At 35.8% G+C, this 25,209-nt stretch overlaps 1 protein-coding gene across 1 annotated transcript in view; it reads right to left on the bottom strand.

The window, feature by feature from the left end:
* The window catches only part of IntS1 (integrator complex subunit 1), a 40,617-nt gene that overhangs the window by 11,615 nt on the left and 3,793 nt on the right, over positions 1–25,209 (bottom strand). The window contains exons 4-22 of the mRNA XM_088258805.1: positions 24,087–24,225; positions 23,667–23,754; positions 23,296–23,431; positions 22,527–22,723; positions 20,844–21,006; positions 16,655–16,903; positions 15,821–15,919; positions 15,584–15,730; positions 14,255–14,427; positions 12,411–12,563; positions 9,940–10,072; positions 8,632–8,837; positions 6,752–6,944; positions 5,959–6,035; positions 5,246–5,432; positions 3,427–3,588; positions 1,922–2,066; positions 912–1,146; positions 273–439 (exon numbers count right to left, since the gene is read on the bottom strand). Coding sequence (XP_088114931.1) covers positions 273–439; positions 912–1,146; positions 1,922–2,066; positions 3,427–3,588; positions 5,246–5,432; positions 5,959–6,035; positions 6,752–6,944; positions 8,632–8,837; positions 9,940–10,072; positions 12,411–12,563; positions 14,255–14,427; positions 15,584–15,730; positions 15,821–15,919; positions 16,655–16,903; positions 20,844–21,006; positions 22,527–22,723; positions 23,296–23,431; positions 23,667–23,754; positions 24,087–24,225 — 3,049 coding nt within the window. The remainder of the gene's footprint in view (positions 1–272; positions 440–911; positions 1,147–1,921; positions 2,067–3,426; positions 3,589–5,245; positions 5,433–5,958; positions 6,036–6,751; positions 6,945–8,631; positions 8,838–9,939; positions 10,073–12,410; positions 12,564–14,254; positions 14,428–15,583; positions 15,731–15,820; positions 15,920–16,654; positions 16,904–20,843; positions 21,007–22,526; positions 22,724–23,295; positions 23,432–23,666; positions 23,755–24,086; positions 24,226–25,209) is intronic.

The following is a 25,209-nucleotide window of genomic DNA, read 5'->3' as shown; positions in this document are numbered from 1 at the left end:
GTAAAGACAAGGTCAAACATTGAACAGCACTACGGCTGTCCAAACATAAAACACAGTAAGGGAAATTTTTTTTATAGTATGTTTTTTTTGCATTTTTGGACGCACTAAGTACAATCTACTTAGTCCTACAAAACATACTACAAAAAAAATGTCCCTTACTATGTTTTGAGTTTGGACAGCCGACTATACCCATGGTCTGCCGAGTTTCCAATTACTGGTTAATGACACGCTGCATTTGAATTTCAGCTTTTGTTTTGAGATGATATCTTTACCTTCTGGGTAGACGGGTTCCTGCAGCCCCAGGGAGGAGTAGAAGGTCTGCCCCCCGCGGGCCCCGCGCCTCCACTGCACCCCGATCAGCTGCGCCATGTAGCCCCTCTCCACCACCAGGCTGCCCACCGTCTCCAGGGGACAGGCGTCCAGAGCGCTCAGCAGGGCACTGAAACGTCAATCAGAAGTTTTTCACGAGTCGGAAGAAGGGGCGAATCTGCTATGCGAAAGCAAAAGAAATAACTTAATACCTATTATACATGAAAAAAAAATGCATTGAGTTAACACCTTCAATGCACATAAAATAATGTCGAAGTTTGCTAATTTTTTAAAACTTATAACTTATATACCGCCTGACCGAGATCTAACTAAATATGTATTCCTTTTTCTATGTAGTAAATCTTAAATCACACACTTATTTTTTTTGTCTACTAAGTATTTTATTGTTAAAAAACACCAAAAATAAATTTTGTGACAATTGTTTCGCCTAGTTATATCATTTCCAAATGAATTTCAAATGACATTAGTTTGAAAATGCCATAACTAGGCAAAACAATTTTCACAAAATTGATTTTTTATGTGTGAAAATATGGATTGAATTATCTGTATATCTTGCAAGTTGGAGATAAAGTAAAACTTACCTCATAGAATCAATGGGTATTCCGAAACTCTGTATGAATAGCACCAGCTGTTGCGCGTCTAAGTCTTTCAGGCCGGCGTTGATGAGAGCCGGCTGGTGAGAGCGAACCATCTTCAACTTCAGCCAGTCGGGGAACAGCAGAGCCTCTTCAGACGTGTCCATCAGGAACGCCTTCGGGGAGTTGGCACCGAACCAGATTGACAGGAACCAGTTGAACATTTCTCCGTTCTCATCCGCTGTTGAGAAAATAAACCAATTATTTGTATGACTTGAGGGTTCCGCTAATCCGAACATGCATAATCCGAACATGCGTAATCAAAACATGCGTAATCCAAACACGCGTGATCAGAATGTGCGTAATCCAAATGTGTGTAATCCGAACATGCGTAATCCAAACATGCGTAATCCAAACATGCGTAATCTGAACAAGTAATCTGAACATGTTTTGTTTATATTAAACATTGTTTTTTTTGTTGTTTATATTAAAGAGAAATATTTTTATTATTTACAAAAATACTTCAATTTTATACATACTGTGTATTTCTGTGAGCCTAAGTAACTCATTATTAAAAATAGGTATCAAATTGTAGTAGAGTGGGTTCGAACCCAAAAACTCTCACTCAATAGTCCGCGACACTAACCACGGGACCACAACCCAACACAATGTTGCTAATCCATTAATGTGGCTGACACGCAAACTCTACATTTTTGAAGTCCCATGTCAAAATTAGTCTTTGATAGTATTGGGAGTTTTTTAAAATGGAAAAATTGGAAAGATTCCTTCAATAATTATTTTGTAAATAAAATTGCCAACTGATAAGATACCTAACCATAAATAATCCTTTAAAATACCAAGGTACATATTTTGTTGCCAAGTTATGAAATAAAACGTAAAGACTATCAGAACAAATGTAAATCAAGTGCAATCTACATGTATAATGTAAAAGTTTCACCAGGTCTGTAAATAAAAAGGTATTGCAAAAGCAGTACTTTAATGGATTTTCAATTTACCTTTACTAGGTCCATAAGTCAGCAGTATTATGATGGCGTGGACCACGAGTATGTGCATGGTGCACCCTTCTCCGGAAGGCCACTGCAGAAGCACTTGGTCTTGACTCGAGCACCAGTCGTATGACTCCCTCTGTGGCTCTCTTATCTGGAAGGAATATTTTATATTACAACATTTTTTCCAACTGACCTTTCCCATACTGATCATTCAAAAATTACACATGATCCGAAGGGGGGTACCAAAAGACCCCAGTTCATATTTGTATAGAAATCATAGTACGCAGCTCGCAACCAACTAGCTGCCAACTGAGTCACGTACCCCATGTCTGTCCCAATGCGCCGTCAAGTGGCAACTGATGGTGGCTATCCGATAAACGAGCCTTCTTCTTCATTCTGTGCCACTTCTAACGAAGATCAGCGATCATCATGGCTATATTCACTTTAGATGCTGCAGCTGGGAACAGAGATTTGGTGCTTCTGCCAAACCATTGTCGTAGGTTTTTCAGCCATGATGTCCTTCGGCGTCCTTGAGTTCTTCGGCCCTCAATCTTTCCTTGTATGATTAGGTGGAGAAGACGATATTTTTCATTTCTCATGACTTGTCCGAAGTACATAAGTGCACTCTGCTTGATGGTTGGTAGGAGTTCCTTATTGATGGTAGGAGTTCCTTATAAACAAGCCAAATCGTATCAAACGAAAGCTAACTAGTCTAGTTGTCTCGCTCCCTCATGGTTATACCACATTTATTAGAGTGAAAGAAATAACAAGATGGTAGCAAACAAAAATTTAAATAAGCTGATATATAAGTACATAGATCTCGCGGCACCAACTGATTGTGCTTTTTTTTTATCAAAAACAATATTTTGAAACATTTAACGATTTGAAATTAAAATAAAAAAAAGGAAAATTTTCCTTAACACACTAAAGATGGGTGTTTTTTACGCCTACATACTGCTGGCGACGGGATTTGATAATTATTTACTTATAGTTAAGACCCTAACAAAGAGATTGGTATATAATATTCATATTAAATATGTAATTCCTTTTTCTGACTTTAAAATGAGGCTGCCGCAAAAGGTAAAAATACCCTTCCTGTCCAAATATGTTAATTTTATTTTTAAAAATACAATAAAATTGAGTAAGCTCTGAATATGTATATGGGAGATTCAATCCCCCTGTTAGATCCGGCTAGGTAAACCAATCCTACAGATAAGTTTGTTGAACTATAAACTAGCGGATAAGTCTTTACATAGGTTTGGTATTAGAACTCCGCGTAGTATAAGTAGTAATAAGGCTGCTAGGCAATCAAAAAGAAAACAGCAAATCTTAAGGTGGAGACTAACCGGAACATTTCGTCGTAACAAAACATTGTAACATCGCTTGCGGCGAGCATCAGCGGGCATCAGAAACTATGGATGGAGCGCTTGGCTCGCTGTACTGACTGCCTGAATGCTCGCATCGTAACAGGTTACGTAACGACAGAATGCTCCGGTGAGTCTTCCTCTTACCTTCTGCAGGTACTGGTGAAATATGGTATTGAGAGAATGCAGGCACTGATGATATGGAATATCAGCATCATCCTCACTCGGTGTACCGTCATTAGTGAGACCCATTTGTGGTAAAATGGCTGCCATTATGGACATTCTTTCCACAATCAACTGACTGAGATCCTAAAAAAACACATTTTCATAATGTTTTGTACAATAAAAAAACAGTAAAACTGTATGAAGTAGCAAATGAGTTCATAAATCTTGTAAATAATGTTTGAATAAAATTTATTTTAATGGGTGAAAGCTTTACAGAGGAGAAACAAAAATTTAACATTCGGGATGCTGTAATTAATATGAATATGCCAATTTGATCTATCTGATATTAATCAGTAAATCCACGTTAGAGGCTAACGGGAAAGAGAGAATGGGAGAACACTCAATTAACTTATATATAGTGGAACCCTGGAAATCCAGACTCTGGAAATTCTAAATCCCGGGAAATCTGAACAAGATTTTGAGGAAAAACTTTTAAAAAACACACAAAGACTGACATTTATTATTACATATAGCCTAATTTTGTTTAAAAAATTATTAAAAAGTTAATAAAGTATACAGTACTGTAACATGCTTTGCTACTCAAGTACCGTTAATATTAAATTGAAATGTAAAAAATTGCAAATAATGTACATGTACCTTAAAATAAATAATGTCACAAAGTACTTCATTATTAGAGCTGAATGAACAAGAAAAAACATGAAAGGAACACACACAAACACTACAGTCTGTCAATAAAGAGTAGAAAACAAGGGAGGGCGCCACTGTTGTTTAAATGGCAATACTAAAATAGAACACATGCTGGAAATGTAAAGCTGTGTATCCTACAATTTTGTAAAATATTAACTACACAAAAATATTTTTTCATTGCAATATAGATAGGTACCCACTGATCTCAAAATTAAATGAAATACAATAAATAACATACAAACATAACTTAATAGTAAAATATTGTTATTATCGAAACATACAGTAAAGATAGAATTGTTAATGTTTTTTAACACGAGTTCGTAGAAAAAAATAATAACATGTAACTTTAAATATAATATAAGGTGGTTTCATGTAGACGGTGACATTCCTCGTGTTTTAAAGATATTTTTTTTATATATCGTTTACAGTGTTCTGCATTTACAGTGTCATTATGCTTAAAGAGAACTGTCAAAACAGCATGTAAACATAATCTCAAATAAAAAGTAATTTTCAAGTGTTTTCAAGCAACATTGTCTATATATCATTTCAAAGTATTACAGAATTAAAAATAAATAGCAAAAACTTCAAAACATCTTGGAAGTTTGCCTATAAACGTCCGTTATATCCATTGAGATATTTTCGGCTTTACATTCTTCCAAACAACGTTGAAAAACGTTAAAAATTACCTCCCTAGTGCCACTTTTTATTGTTTTATTCATGTTGATAATAGTTTTTATAATTAGTGAATTTTTTAAAATACATAAAGCCAATTTAAATATCAATATCACATGAAAACTCGTACGCCGACGCTAAACAAAATGTGTTTGATACTTTTGACAATTAAATATTGGTGTTGCTAGTCTACAAATTTCGTAGTTCCACTTTTAATATTTTCTACTCTAAATTGACAAGCTGTACTTCTTGGGTAATCCAAACTATTCATCTGAACAGGCCACAGCACCAATTAGCTTGGATTTCCTGGGTTCCACTGTATGGGTCTATGGATACATCCTTGTTTATCCAAATAGTGATAAAAGAAAATGCAGTATCATATGCACAATCGGGTGCGGACGAAAATGAGAAGAAGACATACCAGCACTATATCCTGCAATTGCGCAGTAGTGGTGCAAGGTAGCTGCGAGTGGTGGCCGAGGAACATCATGTAGCAGTGCAGATGCGAGGGCTCCGTCTCCACCAGGCAGGCCCCCCGCAGGGCCGAGATCACCTCCTCCGCCACCACGTCCCAGTGGTGGTTCTGCGTTATCAGCGACAGCCATTCCCTAAATAAGACACACTATCAAATTACAGAGAAGCGGAATGTTTTCTTAGTGAAGCTAAGATAATTTTTTGTTAATGAAATAAAAAAATATATATTTTGAATGTGAAGGGGTTAAATGCAGAAAATCAGTGAATAATTAGATTTTAAAAAAACAAACATGTTTTTTATATGATATAAAAAAAAAATTAAATGATTTTTATATGTAGAAAATCAGTCGCTAATTTTATTTTTTATTGTAATATTTTTTTTTAAAAGGAATAACCTGCAAATCATATACTTTTAGAGGCTTGTCTGCAGGTAGGATAGTAAGGATAGGGAAGGTAAATTTGAAAAACACATCACAAACACCCAGATCAATTGAAAATAAATCTTTATTGAATTTATTTTGCAATTGGCAGGAATTAGACCTGTGACGCCAGTTTTGCAGTCGAGCGTCTATCCAACTACTCCACGGCGCCTGTCATTAATGATATAATTAATGATGTAAAACGTATGATATAATGTCATTAATGATATAAAACACTTACTCTGGCATTACATTAGCAGTCCATTCCGCTTCTGTCGGTTCTTCCGCGCCCGTTTGATTCAGGACCATTTTTAAACCCTTTGAAAAAATAATTGGTTACATATATTAAAGAGATGACACTTGACACAAATCAATTGAAAATAAGGGAACCAAAATCATGGACATGAGATAATATTTTTTTAACCGAATCTTGGCGGCTCGCACAACCGTATGTGTTTTCACAAAACATGCCCCATACGCGATAGACATAAGCGTATGTGTTTTTACTTTGCTCCAAGTTTTGAACCTCAGTTCAACTTGGGGGGATTTTTTCATGGTGTGGAACTTTGGATAAAATAATACGTCAATCCTTGGCCTTATGACATCTGTTGAAATATCCGACTAATAATTTGTAACATTACAAGAATAAATAAAAGAACAGATCCCTAATTTTTCTTGAGGTCGATAATTAAACCGCGCCATAATCATGCCCTATATCTGTCTCACTCTCGACGCTACGCATCGCCAGTGGGTAAGAGTGACACACGATGCGTGCTTTAGTTTATTTATGTTACGATCTTATTTGTTTATATTACAATATATTTCAAGAATAATGTCACAAAAGTGTATTATAGAGTACCAAAAAGGCACAATGAATCCCAATGAACGTTTTTGTTTAGGAAAATAAATCATTTCATAATTAAATACATGATAAAAGTAATCATTTAAAAAACGGCGAAATACCGCCGCGCATGGGCGTCTCTCAGGAACAAGGTTAACGTGGTTAAAAGGTTAAGCATTGTGTTTGCTCTCACCCTGTTGGCCTGGTGCCTGATGGGGGGCTGGGAGTGCGTCAGGCGCTGCAGGAAGAAGCCGAGCACGGGCTGGATGGTGGCGGAGCTGCTCACCAGCTGGCGCAGGTGGCGGACTAGCTCCCCCGCCTTGCCGCCTAGGGCCCCCGAGTCCCCGCCCACAACAAACTGGCAGAGGCACTGCACCGGCAACACGCTGGAAGACATAAATCAACAACGCAATTTATTTATTTAAACTTCATGTACAGAAAATAAATAAGTATGTACATTGGCGGGCTTGTTGCTGAAAAGTAATATCGTCCAACCAACCAAAAACAGACTACATAGTGATATTGGTCAAAATGTTTGTTACCATATACATATAGCTGTTTGCAATCAGAGGGTAGATAGTACTTGAACATTAAAAAAAAACATAAATTACAAATTGATAATAATAAGGACTTCAAAGGAAAAAGGGAGTTTAGGGAAGGAGGTAGAGGGAAAAACTAAGGAAGGAGGTTTGATGGACAGTTAGGATTCTGATGATAGATAGTAATGTCTCAGACGTTTCTTAAAAGTTATTAGAGAAGGTGCATTTTTTACAAGGAGAGGTAATTCATTCCATAGTTGGCCGCTTATACAGAGATTGCAATTAAAGGATTTTATTACAATATTTTTCATTGTAATATGTACATATGTAGGTACTAACATAACTAAGTTTTCTTAAAATAGCAAAAAAGGGTTTGTGGATACATGTGATTAGTATACAAATTAGGCTTGGGGTTGATGAAAGATGTGTTAATATATAACATAAAAAAGACTTTATTTAGATCTCTTAAGATCTTAAACAAGAGTAAAAATGCATTTTTTGCTTCAATCGTTTTCACAATTTAATTTCCTTCAATTGTAATCACAGTAATGAGGTCTTGAGGTAGTATATTATGAAAATAACGCTTTATACATGAAACAAAATTATACATTTTTTAAGTGCCAATTTTAGAGAGCTTGAACCGACACAGGCATCTCTAGAACCATTCATTGATGTAAATAGTTAAAACGTATGTAGTGTGTTACTGTATGGCTGCGGACATGGTGCTTATCTGAAAGAGATAAGAATAGGCTAAATGCGTTCGAGATGTGAACCTATAGAAGAAGGTACCTTGCCGCCGTCATGGAGTACCTAGCTGCCAAGGTGTTGGAAATGCCCATCAATGCCTCCAGTGACAATAAGAAGACCAGCATTACCTCCGCCATCTGCAGTTGAATATCCACAATGACGGGACCTTAACAAGCTTAAGCATTACACAGTGAGGCGTCCTATCCAACATCTTGGTCATGCTCCAGCCCAAGAAGACCGAGAAGAAAGCGCAACAATACGGCGGCTCCACTTTCCTGCCTTCGGACTCAGCCGATTGACGACGTTTTTCATTAATACATTTTTTTAAATTTTCTCTCATTATCATATTCATATCATAATCCATACCTGTATAAGCGCCCTTGAGGTAGTTTTTTACGAAAATGGGGCTAAATAAATCATCCAAGATTATTATTATTATTAATGCTCGGGATATCCTGGAGTGACCACATCTAGAATGACGAGGTGCCACGAAAACTCAAAGAAGGCACAAACTCGATTATATCGAAGAGACGCGCCAAATGGATCGGTCATGTGTTGAGACAGGAGGGCTTCCTGCACCTGATAATAGAGGGAACGATCGAGGGAACAAAAGCCAGACGATGCCGTTAATATCTTTATGACTTATACGAGAATATGGGATGTTCAACATATGAGGAAATACAGAGGGTTTTGAAAAATAGACCGGAGTGGCAAAGGAGGTGTCATTTGTTGCTGCAGATCAATCCACAGGATTGAAACCACAGAAGAAGAAGTCAAGCGTACGCACCTCAGGGAGTGTTCCGAGGTCTGGAGAAGGTCCTGCAGCCAGGGCATGGACCGCTGCGTGCCCTGGCGGGAGATGATGTCCTGCAGCAGCGCGGGCTGGCGGTACAGCAGGTGGCCGAGGCGCAGGGAGTTGTTGAGCGACTGCAGGCAGTCCAGTACCGAGGAGGGCGGGCGCCGGGCCGGTCCCACGGGATCCATCAGCATCAGCTGCCCAAAAAGGTCAATTAGAGATATATGAGAATATAGTATGACTAAAATTATCTATTTTTACACACGTTTGTACACAAATACCGGATTTCACTGCTGTGATGTGACATGGATATTTCAGGCGATTTCCGGGTAATTTCCAGGGTTGTTGACCTGTCCTTGTTTTTTCTTATAATCGAACATGGCAATTGTTTTTTTTTTAACCTGTATACACCACATGGCAAGTAAATTTGGAAATTCAACTATACACAGAATCATGAATGTTACATAATAAAAAGTGAAGTGAAGTCGTAAGCCCTGTAAATATCCGTAATTTCATTTCCATTTTCAATTTGTTCGTTTATTGTTGTTGGTAATTCCTTGTAATAAGTAATAAGGTACAGTTGGGGAATATATATAAAAGGTTTGAATAAAATTTAATGAAAAAGAAATATACCAGATTGGTCGGGGATCAGAATCATTGAGGCGCCGTTTAGAGTACTCATACTCTTAAGTGATAGACGACGTCAGGGGGACCTGACATGGCACTTTTTTTTATTGATTTTTTTTTTTTACAAAATACATATTTAAATAATACAAAATAGTTGGTAAATATACAATACATTTCAAATATAACCTTTCTACCTCTCTAATAAAGTAGATACTTGTGTTAAGAGAGGGAGTTAATTTTACAATTATTATTTTTTTTTTAAACAAAGTAAATTAAAATTGAAATAAAAAAAAATAAAAAAATTCTTTGGTATGGAGTCTAGGTAGGGGTGAGTCTTATATGTTTTTTATTTTAGTTTTAAAGATTTTATAATTTTCTATGGATTAAGTTTTCTGGTATCAAAAAAAAATTACCTATGTACGTATAATGGTTTAATGCTGCTGTTGTTCTACATCTGTGTAATATTAAATTATTAGAAAATCTAGGGTTATGTGAAATTTGTACTTCAGTTGTTTTTTCATTAAAAGTTTGTAAGATAGAGGCTTTATTAAAAATTTCTTCAATCGTTGGTCCATTAAGTTCTTTGAATACTAGTTTTGAAGGGTAAGTTCTGGGCTTTATAAGAATTATTTTTGCAATTTACATAAAGAAGAATAAAAATGAATATTTTACCTGTGATAAGAGCCGACTGGTGTGTTCTGTGATGGAGACCTTAGTGCTGGCGGCAGCGAGGTGGCCTTCAAATTGTAATACGGCTGCTCTCTCTCCTTCCACTTCTGCTACACAATCGTTGCAAGTCCATTTACTGAAAAATAATTCAAATGTATTCGTAATAAGGTATTTCCTTTGATTCTAGGCCCAATGGCTGAGGATATTGTTACTCTATTTTCACATCCGTTCATGGTCGCGCACTATCTAAGCTTCTAACCAAGGTTCTAGGCAGGAAACGAGGGAAGTCATATTGCGCATTTACTGCACCGGAGAGAGTGTATATATTTACAACATTTTGAGTGTGTCCAAATACTTGTTCACAAAATCTGGATTATCTTCAATTACAGGAGTTATTTTCATATTATTTTTTGACATCTCATCAAAGATGAAGAAGAATATGGAAGTCTGGGCATTTACGGGGTTGACGACCGTCATAGGCTAGTTTGAGTGATCACTCGTGTAACATTCACCAATTCTACCCATTACTCAACCACACTACTCAAATTCTTGGAAGTTCTATATATAATATATTTGAACCAATTTTGAAACATTATTCTTGAATCACTAGAACTTCACTAGAGACATCTATTAGTGAGATGAAAATAAGCTTTTTATTGAAATTTTTTATTGTATGACCAGACTTCCATATTCTTCTTCATCTTTGATGAAATGTTAAAAAAAAAAAAAAAAATTTAGTTGACTAATGATCCAGTTATTAGTATACAAGGTAGTTCAAGAAATTACGAGCATCTAGTACCAAAACCGCATTGAAAATGCAAAAATCCTTATAATCAATAATCCTAATTTTATTGATTCAATCAGCTTCAATTCAATGCGGTTATCAAGGGGCACAACTCTTGACCCTTTAAAACATCGTCTCAAGGACATATCACCATCTAATGCAAGGGTGGCCAACCCGCGGCCCGCCGGGTGTCTTCTTGTGGCCCGTGGAGCATATCACACTTTTTTTCATACAAGTGTACGTAAAACTACCAAAAGAACATTCCATCGTGCGTAGTTCGTATCATGTCCATATTTAGAAGTATCTCATTATCGTGACAATTTCTTCTTGGGTATATTCGTTTTAACAAACAATCACAACATTTTGCGACAGACTTTTAAACACACATTGATGCTGCTATAGCCGACTGACTTGTGTGATTCAATAGTCAAAATACTTTGTAAAAGCTAGTTACGCAATAACTATGATACTAGCAAAAAAATTGAACCAATATTCAGATTGTGAAATGGTCAAGGAATGTTTGGAGAGTGTCGTAAAAAATTCAGTGTCCAAAAAAGAAAACTGATTTCTGGAAAATAAGCCCGTTCTTAATTTAATAAAAAAAATTAATAATTGCCTCTAATTTAATAAATATGTTTGGTAATAATTTTTTATATCGTCTTTAAAAAAAATTTACATGTTTGCTTTGAATAATTAACGAAATTTTGTTTTACGGCCAGGTAGGAAATATCGTTTCTAAAATTTGGCCCGGCTGCTGAAAACGTTGGCCACCCATGGTCTAGTGCCTATTTAGATGGGGCCAGTATTTGTTTGGCAAAGCACTCAAAATTGAGTGATACTTAACATTATTTGCGCAGTTTAGTAGAACGTATACATCATTGTCGTTAACAAATTCTGAATGAATCTTTAAAACATTTATAATAATTATTTTATCGGATTATGCCAAAAGAGCGAAAATTCATGCCTACCATATGTTTAATTTAAATACAGAAGAACTCGGTTATAAGAAGGAAGGAGGGGACCAACCGAATTTGCTTGTTATAACCATGACTGGTTAAAGCCGAGGAGCAGGTCGTTATAACCGTGAAAAATGAATGGAGAAATTCACAAGCCAAAATGTCAATGATTGTTTCCTCGTTATATCCGAGATCTCGCTATATCCGTGCTCGTAATAACCGAGTTCGACTGTATTTTAAAATGTTTAATTAGAAAGAAAAAAAAAGAAAATAAATAGCTACATATCGCTCACTCCTTTTGAGAACGTCATAAATAAAAAAAAACTTGATTTTTCGGGAGAACGTTTTTAAAGTTAAAAAATATAATACAATGTATTCAAAATAAATATCAAGCCACTTATTGAACTTTTTACTGTGCTACAGATCTTTTTAGGTAAAACCTGAAGGTTTTTTCTCCATTCGAAAAATATTTAGTATATTAAAAAAATTAATTAAACAATACATTTTCTTCAAAATGCAAAAACAACACTTTCTGCCCTGTAGCGGGTAAATATTAAGTTAAAAATATGCTTCTTTTGCTGGGACATAGTACATTTTCTGGGCATTCCGAAAACATGCACAATTGAAAATTGACAATTTTTGATTTATGACGTTCTTGAAAGGAGTGAGCGATATGTATAAAAAAATCATCAGAGCCATTCGAAAATCTTGGAGAATAGGCAATAGTAACTTACTTGGTGATACACATTTCAATGAGAGCTTTTAATGTAGGGTATTTGTCAAACGCCTGTCTCGAGAATGTGTAAGGATTGTGTGCCGCTATCATGACCAGGACTATCCAAGCTCGCCAGTATAGTGATGTGATGGCCAGAGATGGCGCTACATATCTGAAAAAAATATCTTTATTATTGCCGTTCGATCCAACTATTATTGTAACGGACCAGACGAAATGAGGTCCGAAAAAGGACCACATTTGTAATAGTCATAATTGTTATAAATGTACCAATTGTAAGCGAGGGGCTGTTCCTAAGTAAATGATTTGCGTTGCCACAAAGGAACAGCCCTCGCAATAAACATAATTTAATTTAAGATATAGGATATTTGTATTTGTAAGCGATATAAAACGGAGCGACTCTGTCCGAGCAGCTGTCCCCATATTGAAACCAGCCAGACTGAGCGGGGAAAGGGGGCGTGGCTCCCACTACTTACGCTGGGGCCAACGGGAACCCAGCAGAAAAGTGGTGGAGGCCGCGCACGTAGGCAATAGGGGGACTAGCCCGGCAGATTAGCTCCGTATGGGTATAAATATGTGTATCTTTTTTAAATAAACTCATTCCATCCTGGACGACCGAACTTGGTGTTTTATTTCTCCGCTCGCTCTACCCTTCGCTACTCTACTGGATTCTCCCCCCTGGACTTGACCCATCGCAACGACCACGGACTACGAACCAGTACACACCTCGACCTACGCATCGGAATCGGATTTTTGAGAGAATATTTACTTGTAAATATTCTCACCTCTCGCCGCAGGACTTCAGAACTTCTGGGACTTACGCCCCCAGAAGCGAAGCGCTGCAGAAGACACACCGCATCTATCTACAGTTCAAAGTGTGAGGTTTGGCGACCCACAATTATCGATTAATAAAAAAAGTTGAAAAATACAGAAATGGATAGTATGATTATTAACATTTAACATTTTGAGTGTGTCCAAATCTATGTTCACAAATCTGATTTTTTCACTAACATCTCAACATACACAAAGAATAATACCGTAGAACGGGGCTACTTGAACTTTGATGTGTTACTTGAGCCCAGTACAAAAAAAAATATTTAGATCGTGGTATCGAACGAAGTATCGTGACAATAAGTGTCACCTGTCAGGGAAACAATGAATCATGCCGATACGTTCATTATTGAAGACCAAATACAGTTTAAATCATTTTTTTGTACTGGGCTCAAGTAACGCATCAAAGTTCAAGTAGCCCCGTTCTACGGTACGGAAGTCTGACTATTTACAGGGTTTAAAGCAGGAAGAATCTTGCATACATTTAATAAGGGTCTCTGCTAAATATAAAGCTTACTCAACTGTAGATGCTGCGGAGAACTCACATATGAAAGAATGTGTCAATTATACCATATAAATTCCACAAAATTGAATAGTGTAGTTACTAATCACGGGTAGAATGGCGTATGTTACATGCGTATAAAGTGACTGCTTAAATGCCGCCTATGAGAGATTGTAAGCCGTGTAAATACCCAGACTTCCATATTCTTCTTCATTTTATTTATTGTATTTTATTTGTTCGGGAATTGTACAGCTTTACATTAAAAAATATATAATAAAAAAGAGTTACATTAACAATAATAAACATTATATTATACAAACAAAAATAGTTACATTAATAATAATAAGGCCAATTGAACAATTCCACATTTATGTTATAATTGCTATTAAAGCATTAAGAGATAAAAAATCATCTTTGTTGAGATGTCAATAAATGATTTTTTTGTTGAATGTTTTCCGCAGGTAAATAATTTTTTATTTGATTCAAGGGAAGTTTACAATTGAAATAATTACCCCTGCGGTAGAGTTATATTCTCGGGATGGTGGTACTGGCACAATTTGAATATGTAGTCTGCAACTTCAGTTTTATCCAGTGGCAGAGGATTCTCTTCAGTAGTTAGTGCACAAGCCCTTCTCACCAACTGCTCGCACAGCTCCAAGGCTTCTCCGGGAGTGACTGGTAATTCCTGATAAATTCATTTCAACATAAGTTTTTTTCGTAACTCATTTAATTTAACCCTTCCCTGCTTGACTTTTTTTTGCATGACTGCATGACTGCATTGACAGTTCGTCTTCGAGAGACAAGTGAAGTTATTATTTTGGCGTTCATAGCGCATTTTTTGGCTAAATTATGAACTATATACGTGAGTTATGAATGTATCCAATCAGTAACAACAAAGAATGGTTGCTTGTATTTTTAAAGAACGTTTTAACACTAACTTTTGGGTATGTAACAAATCTGATACACTATGCAGTGAAGGGTTAGTTAGGCTTCATTTTGTTACACAATTATGTAAAATAATCACCTCCATAGTGTAGTGGTTAGCGCGCCAGGCTACCACGCTGGAGTTCCCGGGTTCGATTCCCAAGAGGGACAAAAGAAATATTAGTGATTTTTCAGTCAAATATTTATTTAATATGACCCTGAACTGGTACCTGGCCCTCCGCTTCAGGTAGGTACCAGTCCAGGGTAATATTGAATCAATTTTAGAGTGAGAAATCACTATTATTTGTTTGACTGCCCCTCTAAGAATCAAACCCGGGACCTCCAGAACAGTAGCTGAACGTGCTGACCATTACGCTACGGAGGCGGACAAAAATACTACATGGAAAACCTTTGTGTATCTAAGATAAGTTTTAAAAGTAGTTGAAAATTCTATTAGTTTAACATCTGAAAAATATTGTTATTTAATGCCTTGCAATAATGAATTGTTTCAATATCAGTAAAAAAAACCTACATTTTTCCAAATAAAATCATCATAAAAACTCATAAGTTAAAGGGCTAACCAATCATTATTAGTAATCAGTTATTAGAGAATGCCACACCAGAAAAAATCTAACCATATTGTATATGACAAATCACACTTCAGGTAAAGCCTGACTAATAGTTTCAAATCAAGTTGAAAAGGTTCTAAAAACCGCCTGAGAGCATAAACCCTTTTAGTCTCTTCTTGTAACTCGCCACCCTTGAAGACCATTCACCGACTGTACTCATTGGAACTTCAGGATGCTGGACTAACCTGGGATTTCACCAAGGCAATGAAGGTATGACAGGGTGGCATAGAGACAACTCGTGATGGATAAAGGAGAAAACTTAATTATTATAAACATAAAATAATTTACCTTAGAAAGTCCAATGAACAATATTCCAATGAGTGTATTTTGAAGTAACGGAACTTCACAGCTTATTCTAAAAGTGAGAGTCCTCTCTGAATCCGTCGGCCAGTTATCCAACTTGGAATATGTCTCTAGATTCTCCAGGAACATTATCTAGAAATCGTAATCAATATTACAATCAAGGTTGGAAATTGGAGCGCTGATTTGTCATCCAAATAAAGTTTTCATTGGAAAAAATGATACCTTGTGCAGAGCGAGTGTGTATTCCTGCGGTTGGGGCCGGTAAAGTGTTACGGCCGCTTCGTGAAGCCACCACACGCCATCACATTGAATGGAAGAAATCTGAAATGCAGGAGCACGTTTACAAACAGCCAAATACAGTGATAACATCTTAAAGAATGGTAATTCCAACATTGCCATGATTCTGAAACTATCATAAAATTTTGATCCCCACAAAGGTATTTTTATGTAAAACCTTTGATAGTTCAAAAAAGTTCAATAAACAAAATAATAATATGAAGTAAGAAATTTGGAGTAAAAATATCAAATGCGAAATTGAGACAGGCAGATTGATAAATCAACTCATTACATGAGTCATAGTCCATGTCATCAAAAATATGTATGCAATCGACGAGAAAATTCTTCAAATAATTTTAATTTGTAATATGAAATATGAAAATGTAATATGAAAAAATTACACTATGAACTAATTACAGGCATTTGAAATGTCGAAATGTGGCTATATCGCAAAATGCTACGCATTCCATGGACCAATATGGTCAGCAATGCAATGACATTTTGTGAATATTTGTGAATATTGTAAATATTTGTGAAAACTGTGTTTTTCTGAGTAAACAACAGCTCAAATACCACACGGTAAATAAATTTTGTAAGTTTTTATTACATCTTTTATATTTGTATAAAAAAATATGTTTTTTTTTTAGGTTTTATTTTTGTAAAAAAAATCAGCCTGCTGGGTACGGCCATATTAATACCTTCCGGCATTGAAAGGGTTAGATTTTTTTATTTTAAGTTACAAAAATAAGTTATATTTGTGACAAATAAAACACATCATACCTGCATCCTGTAATCCGGCAAGTGCTTGGCGTGCGAGGCGGTCAGCAGTATGCAGAGGCCGAAGAGGTCGGCGATGGCGTGGAACATCCTCTCGCGGCACTCGGGCGGGGGCTCCTTGGGGGGCGCGGCGGCTAGCCCGCGGCAGAGCGCCAGCAGCGCCGGCGCCCCCTCCGCGCGCCCCGCCCGCACTGCCTCCCGCGTCAGCGCGCGCAGCGGACGCAGGTACTCGTCGGGACGCATCAGCAGCTCCTGCACATCCAAACATCCGAGTCTTAACACATTGTCTGCGGGAAACGCTTAAAAGCGTCTTTAACATACTGTTGTTAGAGAGCGGGAGACGCTAATAAGTGTTCTATTTGCTTACTTTTGGTACAGCGCGAGACACCAAAAAATATTGCACAAATCGGAGTTGACTTTGCGGTTACTTATGATTAGTGTACGACCCTAATTAGTATACTAATTAGGGTCGGGGTTGATGAAAAAAGAATAGCTGCAGTATGTTGATACTTGTATTAAATGTATGTTACTGGAATTAATTAATACATACTGTTCAAATATAGATGAAAAAAATAATGTTGCATTGACAGAATTTTTAAAATACATAAATATTTTGAATTTTTTTAAATGTAAGTAATACTAACCACTCATTGAGATTTTAGTATACCGGTTTTGCGACATACCCATCTCTATGGCAGTGAGATGGAGTTCTGTTTGCATGCTGGTTTAGTGATTGCCCTGACGAAGAGACAGGTATGTCTTAAAAATAGACTAAAATCTCAGTGAGTGATTATATCAGTGGTTCTTAACCAGCGCTCTGCGGAGCACTGCTGCTCCGCGAGCTTGTTGAAAGTGCTCCGCGAAATTATGAAAACCAAAATTTAATGTTGGATCATTCACTGTGCGATTTGAGTTGCAAACATCAAGAAGAATAAGAATTAATAAGAATAAGAATTATTACAGTAAATTTTAAGAAATAGTGGTATTTACTAAGTAAAACATTAATTAAAAATGGATAGATTTTACCACAAAGTGACTGCCGAATCAATTAAATAATTAATTAGTCTGTCAATAGGTCGTATTCTTAAAAGAAAATCCTCAGATTTGGATGAATTTTGGATTTTTGTTCAAGACTCTCTCCATAAGAGCACAGAAAATTTTACTACAGTTTTCAACTTTATATTTGTGTGAGCTAGGTTTCTCGACATTTACCAATATTTAAACGAAGAAACGCAAAACGCTAAGCAATTTGAATAAAGAGAAGAAAGGAGAGTAGCTATATCAAATATTAGACCTAATATCACTGAAATTTGTAAAAGCCGACAAGCTCAGGTATCACATTAAATCACTTTTGCCGCAAAAAGTTTGATTGGAGTATTAATGTTTTCACATATTTTTTAATTAATATAATTTTTAACTTGTCTGTAATAAAATCATCAGTTTTATTTTTAATAAAAGTTGTCTTTGTGCGTTTATTGAATCTTTAGTTTTGGTGTCGCGAATTTTCCTTATGATCAAAAGTGCTTCCTGACATCAAAAAGGTTCAGAACCACTGGGTTATATACTAACATTAATATCATTTTTGTGAAAAAAGCAAAAATGCCTAACCACATAGTAATATAATTATTAAAAATATTGAAAACATATCTCTCACTTCTTTCAACGTCATATATAAAAAAATTAGATTTTTCAGGATATCGTTTTTAAAGTCTAAAAATATAATGAAATGTATTAAAAATAAATATCAAGCAAGTTATTGAACTTTTCACTGTACAACAGATCTTTTTAGGTGAATCCTGAATGTTTTTTCTCCATTTGAAAAATATTTAGTGTATTAAAAAAAACAATACCTTTTCTTCAAAATGCAAAAACAACCCTTTCTGGCCTGTAGCGGGTAAATATTAACCGTTTGATTGCCGATCGTCGATTTTCGTCGATTCGTGTTTTAACGAAGATTGCCGATCGTCGATTTCCGTCGATTGCGTCAGTCGTGCTCTGATTCGCGCGTTCGTAGGGTGTGGTGCTGCGGCGTTGGTAAATATTATTCTAATATTATCTTAATAGTTGTAAGATCGTAGTAAACCGTTTAAATTTCAGATTCATTTATTATTTTTTTTATTTTAGTTAATTTAAAAAACATAATGTCGAGCGCGTCCTCTGAAATGTCTGATAGCGGGAGCGACGATTTCCACTCCTCTAATTCAAGTTCGAGTAAGAGTAGCTCTGGTGAGAGTGATGTCATATCCGTGTTTCCCAACCGCAGGATGCGAATTTCCAGTAATTCTTCTGATCGTGACCAAGAAATGGAGAGTAACACCAGAAATTACTCATTTACAAATGTACCTCCCGGAACCAATTTTTCTACCGAAAATTCTCATTTTTTCGAAACGCCTGGACTTCGGGATCCTCCTCCGCGTGATTCCAAACCTATATCATATTTTGATTTATTTTTAATGTCATTCTGTTAACAACGATAAAAAATGAAACCAACAAATATGCCCAACAATTTCTTGAAAACTCTTCTGACACTTTGCGAAACAAATCACGTGCAAAGGCTTGGAAACCGGTGTCTGTATTGGAATTGAAGGCTTTCATAGCGGTCATACTTGAAATGGGTATTACACGACGACCGTCAATTGTTTCCTACTGGAGTACAGATTCGAGGGGCATACCATGGTTCAAACAAATGTTCTCAAGAAACCGATTTCAGATAATTTTGAAATTTTTTCATCTAATTGATAATTCCACCTTGGCTCCATCCAATCATCCAGACTACGACCCCTGTGCAAAATTCAATATGATAGTTGTCCATGCCAATGAAGTTTTCCGACGCCATTATATCCCTAATCGCCAGCTCTCTATTGATGAGTCATTGGTAGGGACTCATTGCCACTCAAAAATCATGGGGAATGGGGAATAAAGTTTTGGATGTTATGCGACTCCATAACCCATTATTGCTTGGCATTTTTTTGTTACCGAGGAGCAAAATTAGAGCAAGACAAGGATGATACAAAAAAATTTGGCCTTGGCCATGTTGTAGTAATGAATCTGTTAAAAATTGGTAACTACCTGGACAAAGGTTATCATATTTTTGTTGACAATTTTTTTACAAGCATTCAACTGGCTAAGACTTTATTGGAAAGAATTACGTATATTACAGGAACCATCCGTCGAAACAGGAAATATATACCACGTGAGGCACAAGTGTCTCAAGTTGGAAAACCTAATTATTATAAAAGTGACGACATTCTTCTCTGTTCATATCGAGATAAAAAAACCAAAAAACACCCGGTCATCCTAATTTCTACAAATAGTAATACGAGTGGCGTCACAGTGAAAAAATATAGGGGTTCATACGAAACGCAAACAGAAAAACCACAGATGATTCATGAGTACAATAAATACATGGGCGGAATAGATGAGTCTGATAAAATGTTGTATGTATATTTAGATGAAAGAAGAACATTGAAATATTGGAAAAAGGTAACATTTAACATTTTTGGAAGAATGGTTTTAAACGCATATATAATATATTCAATCAATAATGAAGGCAAAAAAATTTCAAGACACGAGTTCACATCAAAAATAATTGAATCGATTGAAAGGGAATGGTTACCTACAAAAAAAAAAGCTGAAATTTCTTCAACAATTTCATTCCATAAATCCAAACTGCAGAAGCTTCCAGGAAAGAATTTACGTCGCTGTGTGGTCTGTAGTAATAAAGATGGTGCTGGGCTGCGTAGATCAACGACTATTTGTGCTTATTGTAAGAAGGGTGTCCACACGGCGTGTGCAGGAAAGCACAGTTGTTGATTTTCTTTTGTTTTTCATTTTTGTCTTTCTTTTTTTCTAAATAAAATACTGTATTCATTTATACAAGCGTTTTATTTCAAATATTTCGACATTCTTTAATAAAACACCGAAAAAATCATCAAAATTCCTGAAAATTCAAAGAATTTATGGGGTTTTAAAAAAATATATAGTTTCATAAAAAATGATGTTTTTTTGGTGGCATTTTACAAGAAACTGTATGCATTTTTTGGCACTCAAACGGTTAAGTTAAAAATATGCCGCTTTTGCTGGGATATAGTACATTTTCTGGGCATTTCAACTGAAAATTGATGATTTTTGATATATGACGTTGTTGAAAGGAGTGAGCGGTATATGTACGTTTGAGATAATAATAACATACCTGAAATGTTTCGGCCATGGCCTGCGGCACGGCTTGAGGTTGCGCTTGGATGAGGGAGGCGATGGCGGCCATACTGTTGGGGTTCCTCACGTTGGAGAGCTCGTTGTAGATGGTGTGCATCACCACACAGCGTAGGGTGGAAGGACAGGTGCTCACCATCTCTCTGTACAAAACAAGCTCCTAATTTATTACCTTCTTCTTCCAACCAAAATTTATTCGTAAAAATTCTTCTAACCCTTATCTGCACCCAATGGTGCGTAGGGCACTGCATCGTATTGATGCAGCTTTATCTTAATTGTTACTTACATGAAGCCAAGGTGATCACTCCCGCGCTTCAGGAACCAGTCCATTTATTCAATATTAAACAAACGTTAGAGTGTAAAATCACTAATGTTTATTTTCACCCCCCCCCTGGGAATCGAACCCGGGACCTCTAGCTAAACTTGTTAACCATTATACCATGGAATCGGATTCAAAATATTCAATGGAATATTATTACAAAAAAATAATCCGGCAAGAACCCTATGTTGACAATGCCTAACTTACAAAGGATATAAAAATGGTCATAAATAGGTCTATTGTTTAAAAAAACTGTCTGGTATGTACATTGTAAATAAATATTTTGGTCAAAATGAATATGGGTGATTTTCACTCTCATATTTATTTATTGCTTCTGCAAGGGTCACAACCCTCAGCAATGAGGAATAAGACGGAGAAGAATTTATTTATTATCACCCTGGACTGGTACAAGAAACGCAGGGCTGATTACCTTGCCTTCATGCAATTAACAATCAAGATAACACAGTGCCATTACGATGCAGTGCCCTATGCACCATAAGTGCGGATAAGGGTTAGAAGAAGACATTATAAATAAGTATTGTTATTGAGAAATCTTATGAAAAAAAAACCCTTTTTATTAGATTTAAGTTTTGTACTGACATTTCGTGGTGGAACTGAATTTTATAGAATTAAAAAAACAACTATGTAATTTTTTCCACATGAATTTCACTATACAAGACAAAAAGCTCACCAGTCTGATGATGTAGGTTTCGATGAAACCCGGTTGCTGGTGAAATAAAATTCATATGGAAAAAATTACATAGCTGTTAATTTATTCTAAAAGAAAAACCCAAAGACTTTTTACCTGTTTTTTTTATTAGTAACCAAAAGATTCAAATAAATATTCTAAAAATATATGTATTGATTGTTAAATCAAACACAGATTTTTCGGGTCTACTAACGTTGTATTTTATTGTTAAAAAAAAAACACATAAAAATTAATATTGTGACAATTGTTTCGCCTAGTTTTGCATTTTTAAACGAATATGAAGATTAAATTTAATACAATATATATTTGAAGCACTAACTTTGTGATTTTCCATTTTATAATTAAAATGTAACTTTGTTTTAAAATCACTAAAAATATTTTATAATAACATAATTATAATGTCTGCCGGTTTCGAAGCTAACCGCTTCTTTATCAAGACTGATTAATCAGTCTTGATAAAAAAGCGGTTAGCTTCAAAACCGGTAGACATTATAATTATGTTATTATAAAATATTTTTAGTGATTTTAAAACAAAGTTACATTTTAATTATTAAATTTAATCTTTAATTTGTAGAACGTTAAGATTAAAGTTCTACAAATTAAACGCCAAATCAAAAAATAAATTCTAAAAATACCTTAGGCAACTGAGGTAAGCATTGACCAAGGGTTTGGTCTTCAGCCTCATCTTGACGAGTTGGGCGAGCACCTCCTGGTCCCGCGCCGCAGTGCCCGAGATGTTGATGGCCACGTGCGCCAGCAGCTCCTGCGCCGGGCGCCACAGCTTCCCCGAGTGCAGCCACAGCTCCAGGCGTGCCGCCGCTATCATGCGGATCTGCAAATACCGGCAAAACAAAAAGCTCATTGCCTGAAATGCTCAAAACTCAAATTGATGAAAGAAATAGTAATTTTTAAAATTTTTCCTGTTTAACCTGTTGAATGAATACACTAGTAATAGTAGTAACATTCTTTATCGATCATTGTTCAAATACCGCCAAAACAAAAAGCTCAAAAATGCAAAAAACTAAAATTGATGAAAGAATTAGTAATTTTTCTCATTTCTCATTTTGAACCTGTTGAATGAATTTACTAGTAATCTTTTCTTTCTCGTTCATTGTCCACTTTGTGTTATTCCACTTAAAAACATAAACATTCTCTCATCAGGTCAACTATAGTTGACAGTCGATGAGCATGAGGAAATGGTTATGAATAGTAGAGTTTTATAAGTGGTATTACACAAAATGACAACATAGAACATAGATAATGTGCATTAGTAAAAACACATGTACTTTATCTATGTTCACATGAACAAATCTGTTATTTAGTCTCTAAAACGGTACTAACTAAATAAATAATTTTATTTTCAGATGAATTCAAATTTGAGACTGTAAAATATAATTTCTTTACCTCCGGAGATCCGCAAGTAGCGGCTAATAACTTGAGAAATCCTTTGCCAATAGCATCGGGAGCAGCCCTTCTCCCCAACTGCTCTTTTATTGCTTCGAGTACCAAAGCCTCTACTGATTCATAACTCTCTCTGTACCTGTGGGACAATAAATACTTATTATACATGTTTTAGAAATCAAGGAGTAGACTTTGATGTCTTTTTCTTCTTCTTCATCTTGTTGTAGGCCTTGTGGCCTGTTTTTAAGAGGGATTAGCCTCCTACGATGTCGATTCCCAGCTATCGACCCGTCTCTTTGGTGGTCTGCCCGGGAGTCGTCTACCATGGGGACTTTGTTGTGAACTCGTAAATTTTGTATAAAAAAGAGGTGTACCTCGGAAAAACTGTGAACTCCAGATCTGTTAAATCATTTTCATCTTCATTGGAACCCAACAGTGGTGATCCCGATGGTGATAATGTTCCTGAAATAATGAAAATGTCTTGAATTCATAAAACAAACGCGACTCACACAACGAATCGCGCATCACACAATGTTTTGTATCGAACTTCATCTTGCCGCAGAAAGCTTCAGCTAACGACGAGGAGGAACAATCTAATCAACCAATCAGACCAGCGCCATCAAGAACAAAACTTGTCACAATAAATTTGAAGAAATTTTGATATTTACTTAGTAAAACTTTTAAAAAAATCAATAGATTTTAGCACAAAGTGACTGCCGAATAAATCAATGAAAATAAAAAGTAGTTGTGGTGATAAAATGGGTTTGTGATATTTTGAATGTGAGTGTACTTACCAAGTGTGTTATTGTCATTAGGCATGAGATGACTCGGAGGAATGGTTGTGAGGAAAGCTGTGACGATGTTGTCTACAAAACACTTGCACCACGTGCAATCCACCCACCAGCGCTCATTCAGGGCATCTTCAATATATACCTACAGTCAACATTCAATTTGTATGTAAGATAAAGTGAACTTTGCGTAGATAGTAAAACGCCTAGTATAGTTGCAAAAATATCGCTCACTCCTTTCAAGAACGTCATAAATCAAAATTTGTCAATTTTCAGTTGTGCATGTTTTCGGAATGCCCAGAAAATGTTCTATATCCCAGCAAAAGAGCCATATTTTTAACTTAATATTAAGCCGCTACAGGGCAGAAAATGTTGTTTTTGCATTTTGAAGAAAATGTATTGTTTAATTTTTTTTTTAAATATATTAAATATTTTTCAAATGGAGAAAAAACCTTCAGGTTTTACCTAAAAAGATCTGTTGCACAGTAAAAAGTTCAATAATAGGCTTGATATCTATTTTTAATACACTATGTTATATTTTAAAACATTAAAAACGTTCTCCTGAAAAATCTAGTTTTTTGATTTATGACGTTCTTGAAAGGAGTGAGCGATATGTACAAATTAAATATTAGATATTCAATCACACACTACTAAACTCACAGATAATAATCATTGAGAAAAGGGTGTCAAAATGCTTGTAAATGTTAAAAAAAGATGGGTACACCTTGAAATCGCAGGACGAATTTCTCACTGAGTGATTATTACTAAAATTTATAAAATAAAACTTTTTTGTTTTTAACCACTTTTTATTGTTACTTTTTCTCCATCCGGTTTCGACAAGAACCTTGTCATAATCAGGGTTAAACTGCACATGTTGAGTACATGTTTAACCCTGATGATGACAAGGTTCTTGTCGCAACCAGTTGGGCAGAAAGTACCAATAAAAGTGGTTAAAAAGAAAGTACTTTTATTTTTTATAAACTTTATAAGATGCGCAACAAAGTATCTGCCAAAAACATGAATGACAATATTACTAACATTGTTAACATTTTTGTAAAAAGAGTATTAATTTTCAATTGGTCTGGGTGTTTATTTTTCGAATCTAACTTCCCTGTCCTTACTACCTCAC

The sequence above is a fragment of the Brachycentrus maculatus genome, unplaced genomic scaffold, assembly GCF_059751285.1.
Source record: "Brachycentrus maculatus isolate JH-2025_06_01 unplaced genomic scaffold, ASM5975128v1 h1tg000104l, whole genome shotgun sequence".
Lineage (NCBI taxonomy): Eukaryota > Metazoa > Arthropoda > Insecta > Trichoptera > Brachycentridae > Brachycentrus > Brachycentrus maculatus.
Note: the sequence above shows the minus strand (reverse complement) of the source record. Positions and strands in the feature narration are given on the sequence as shown.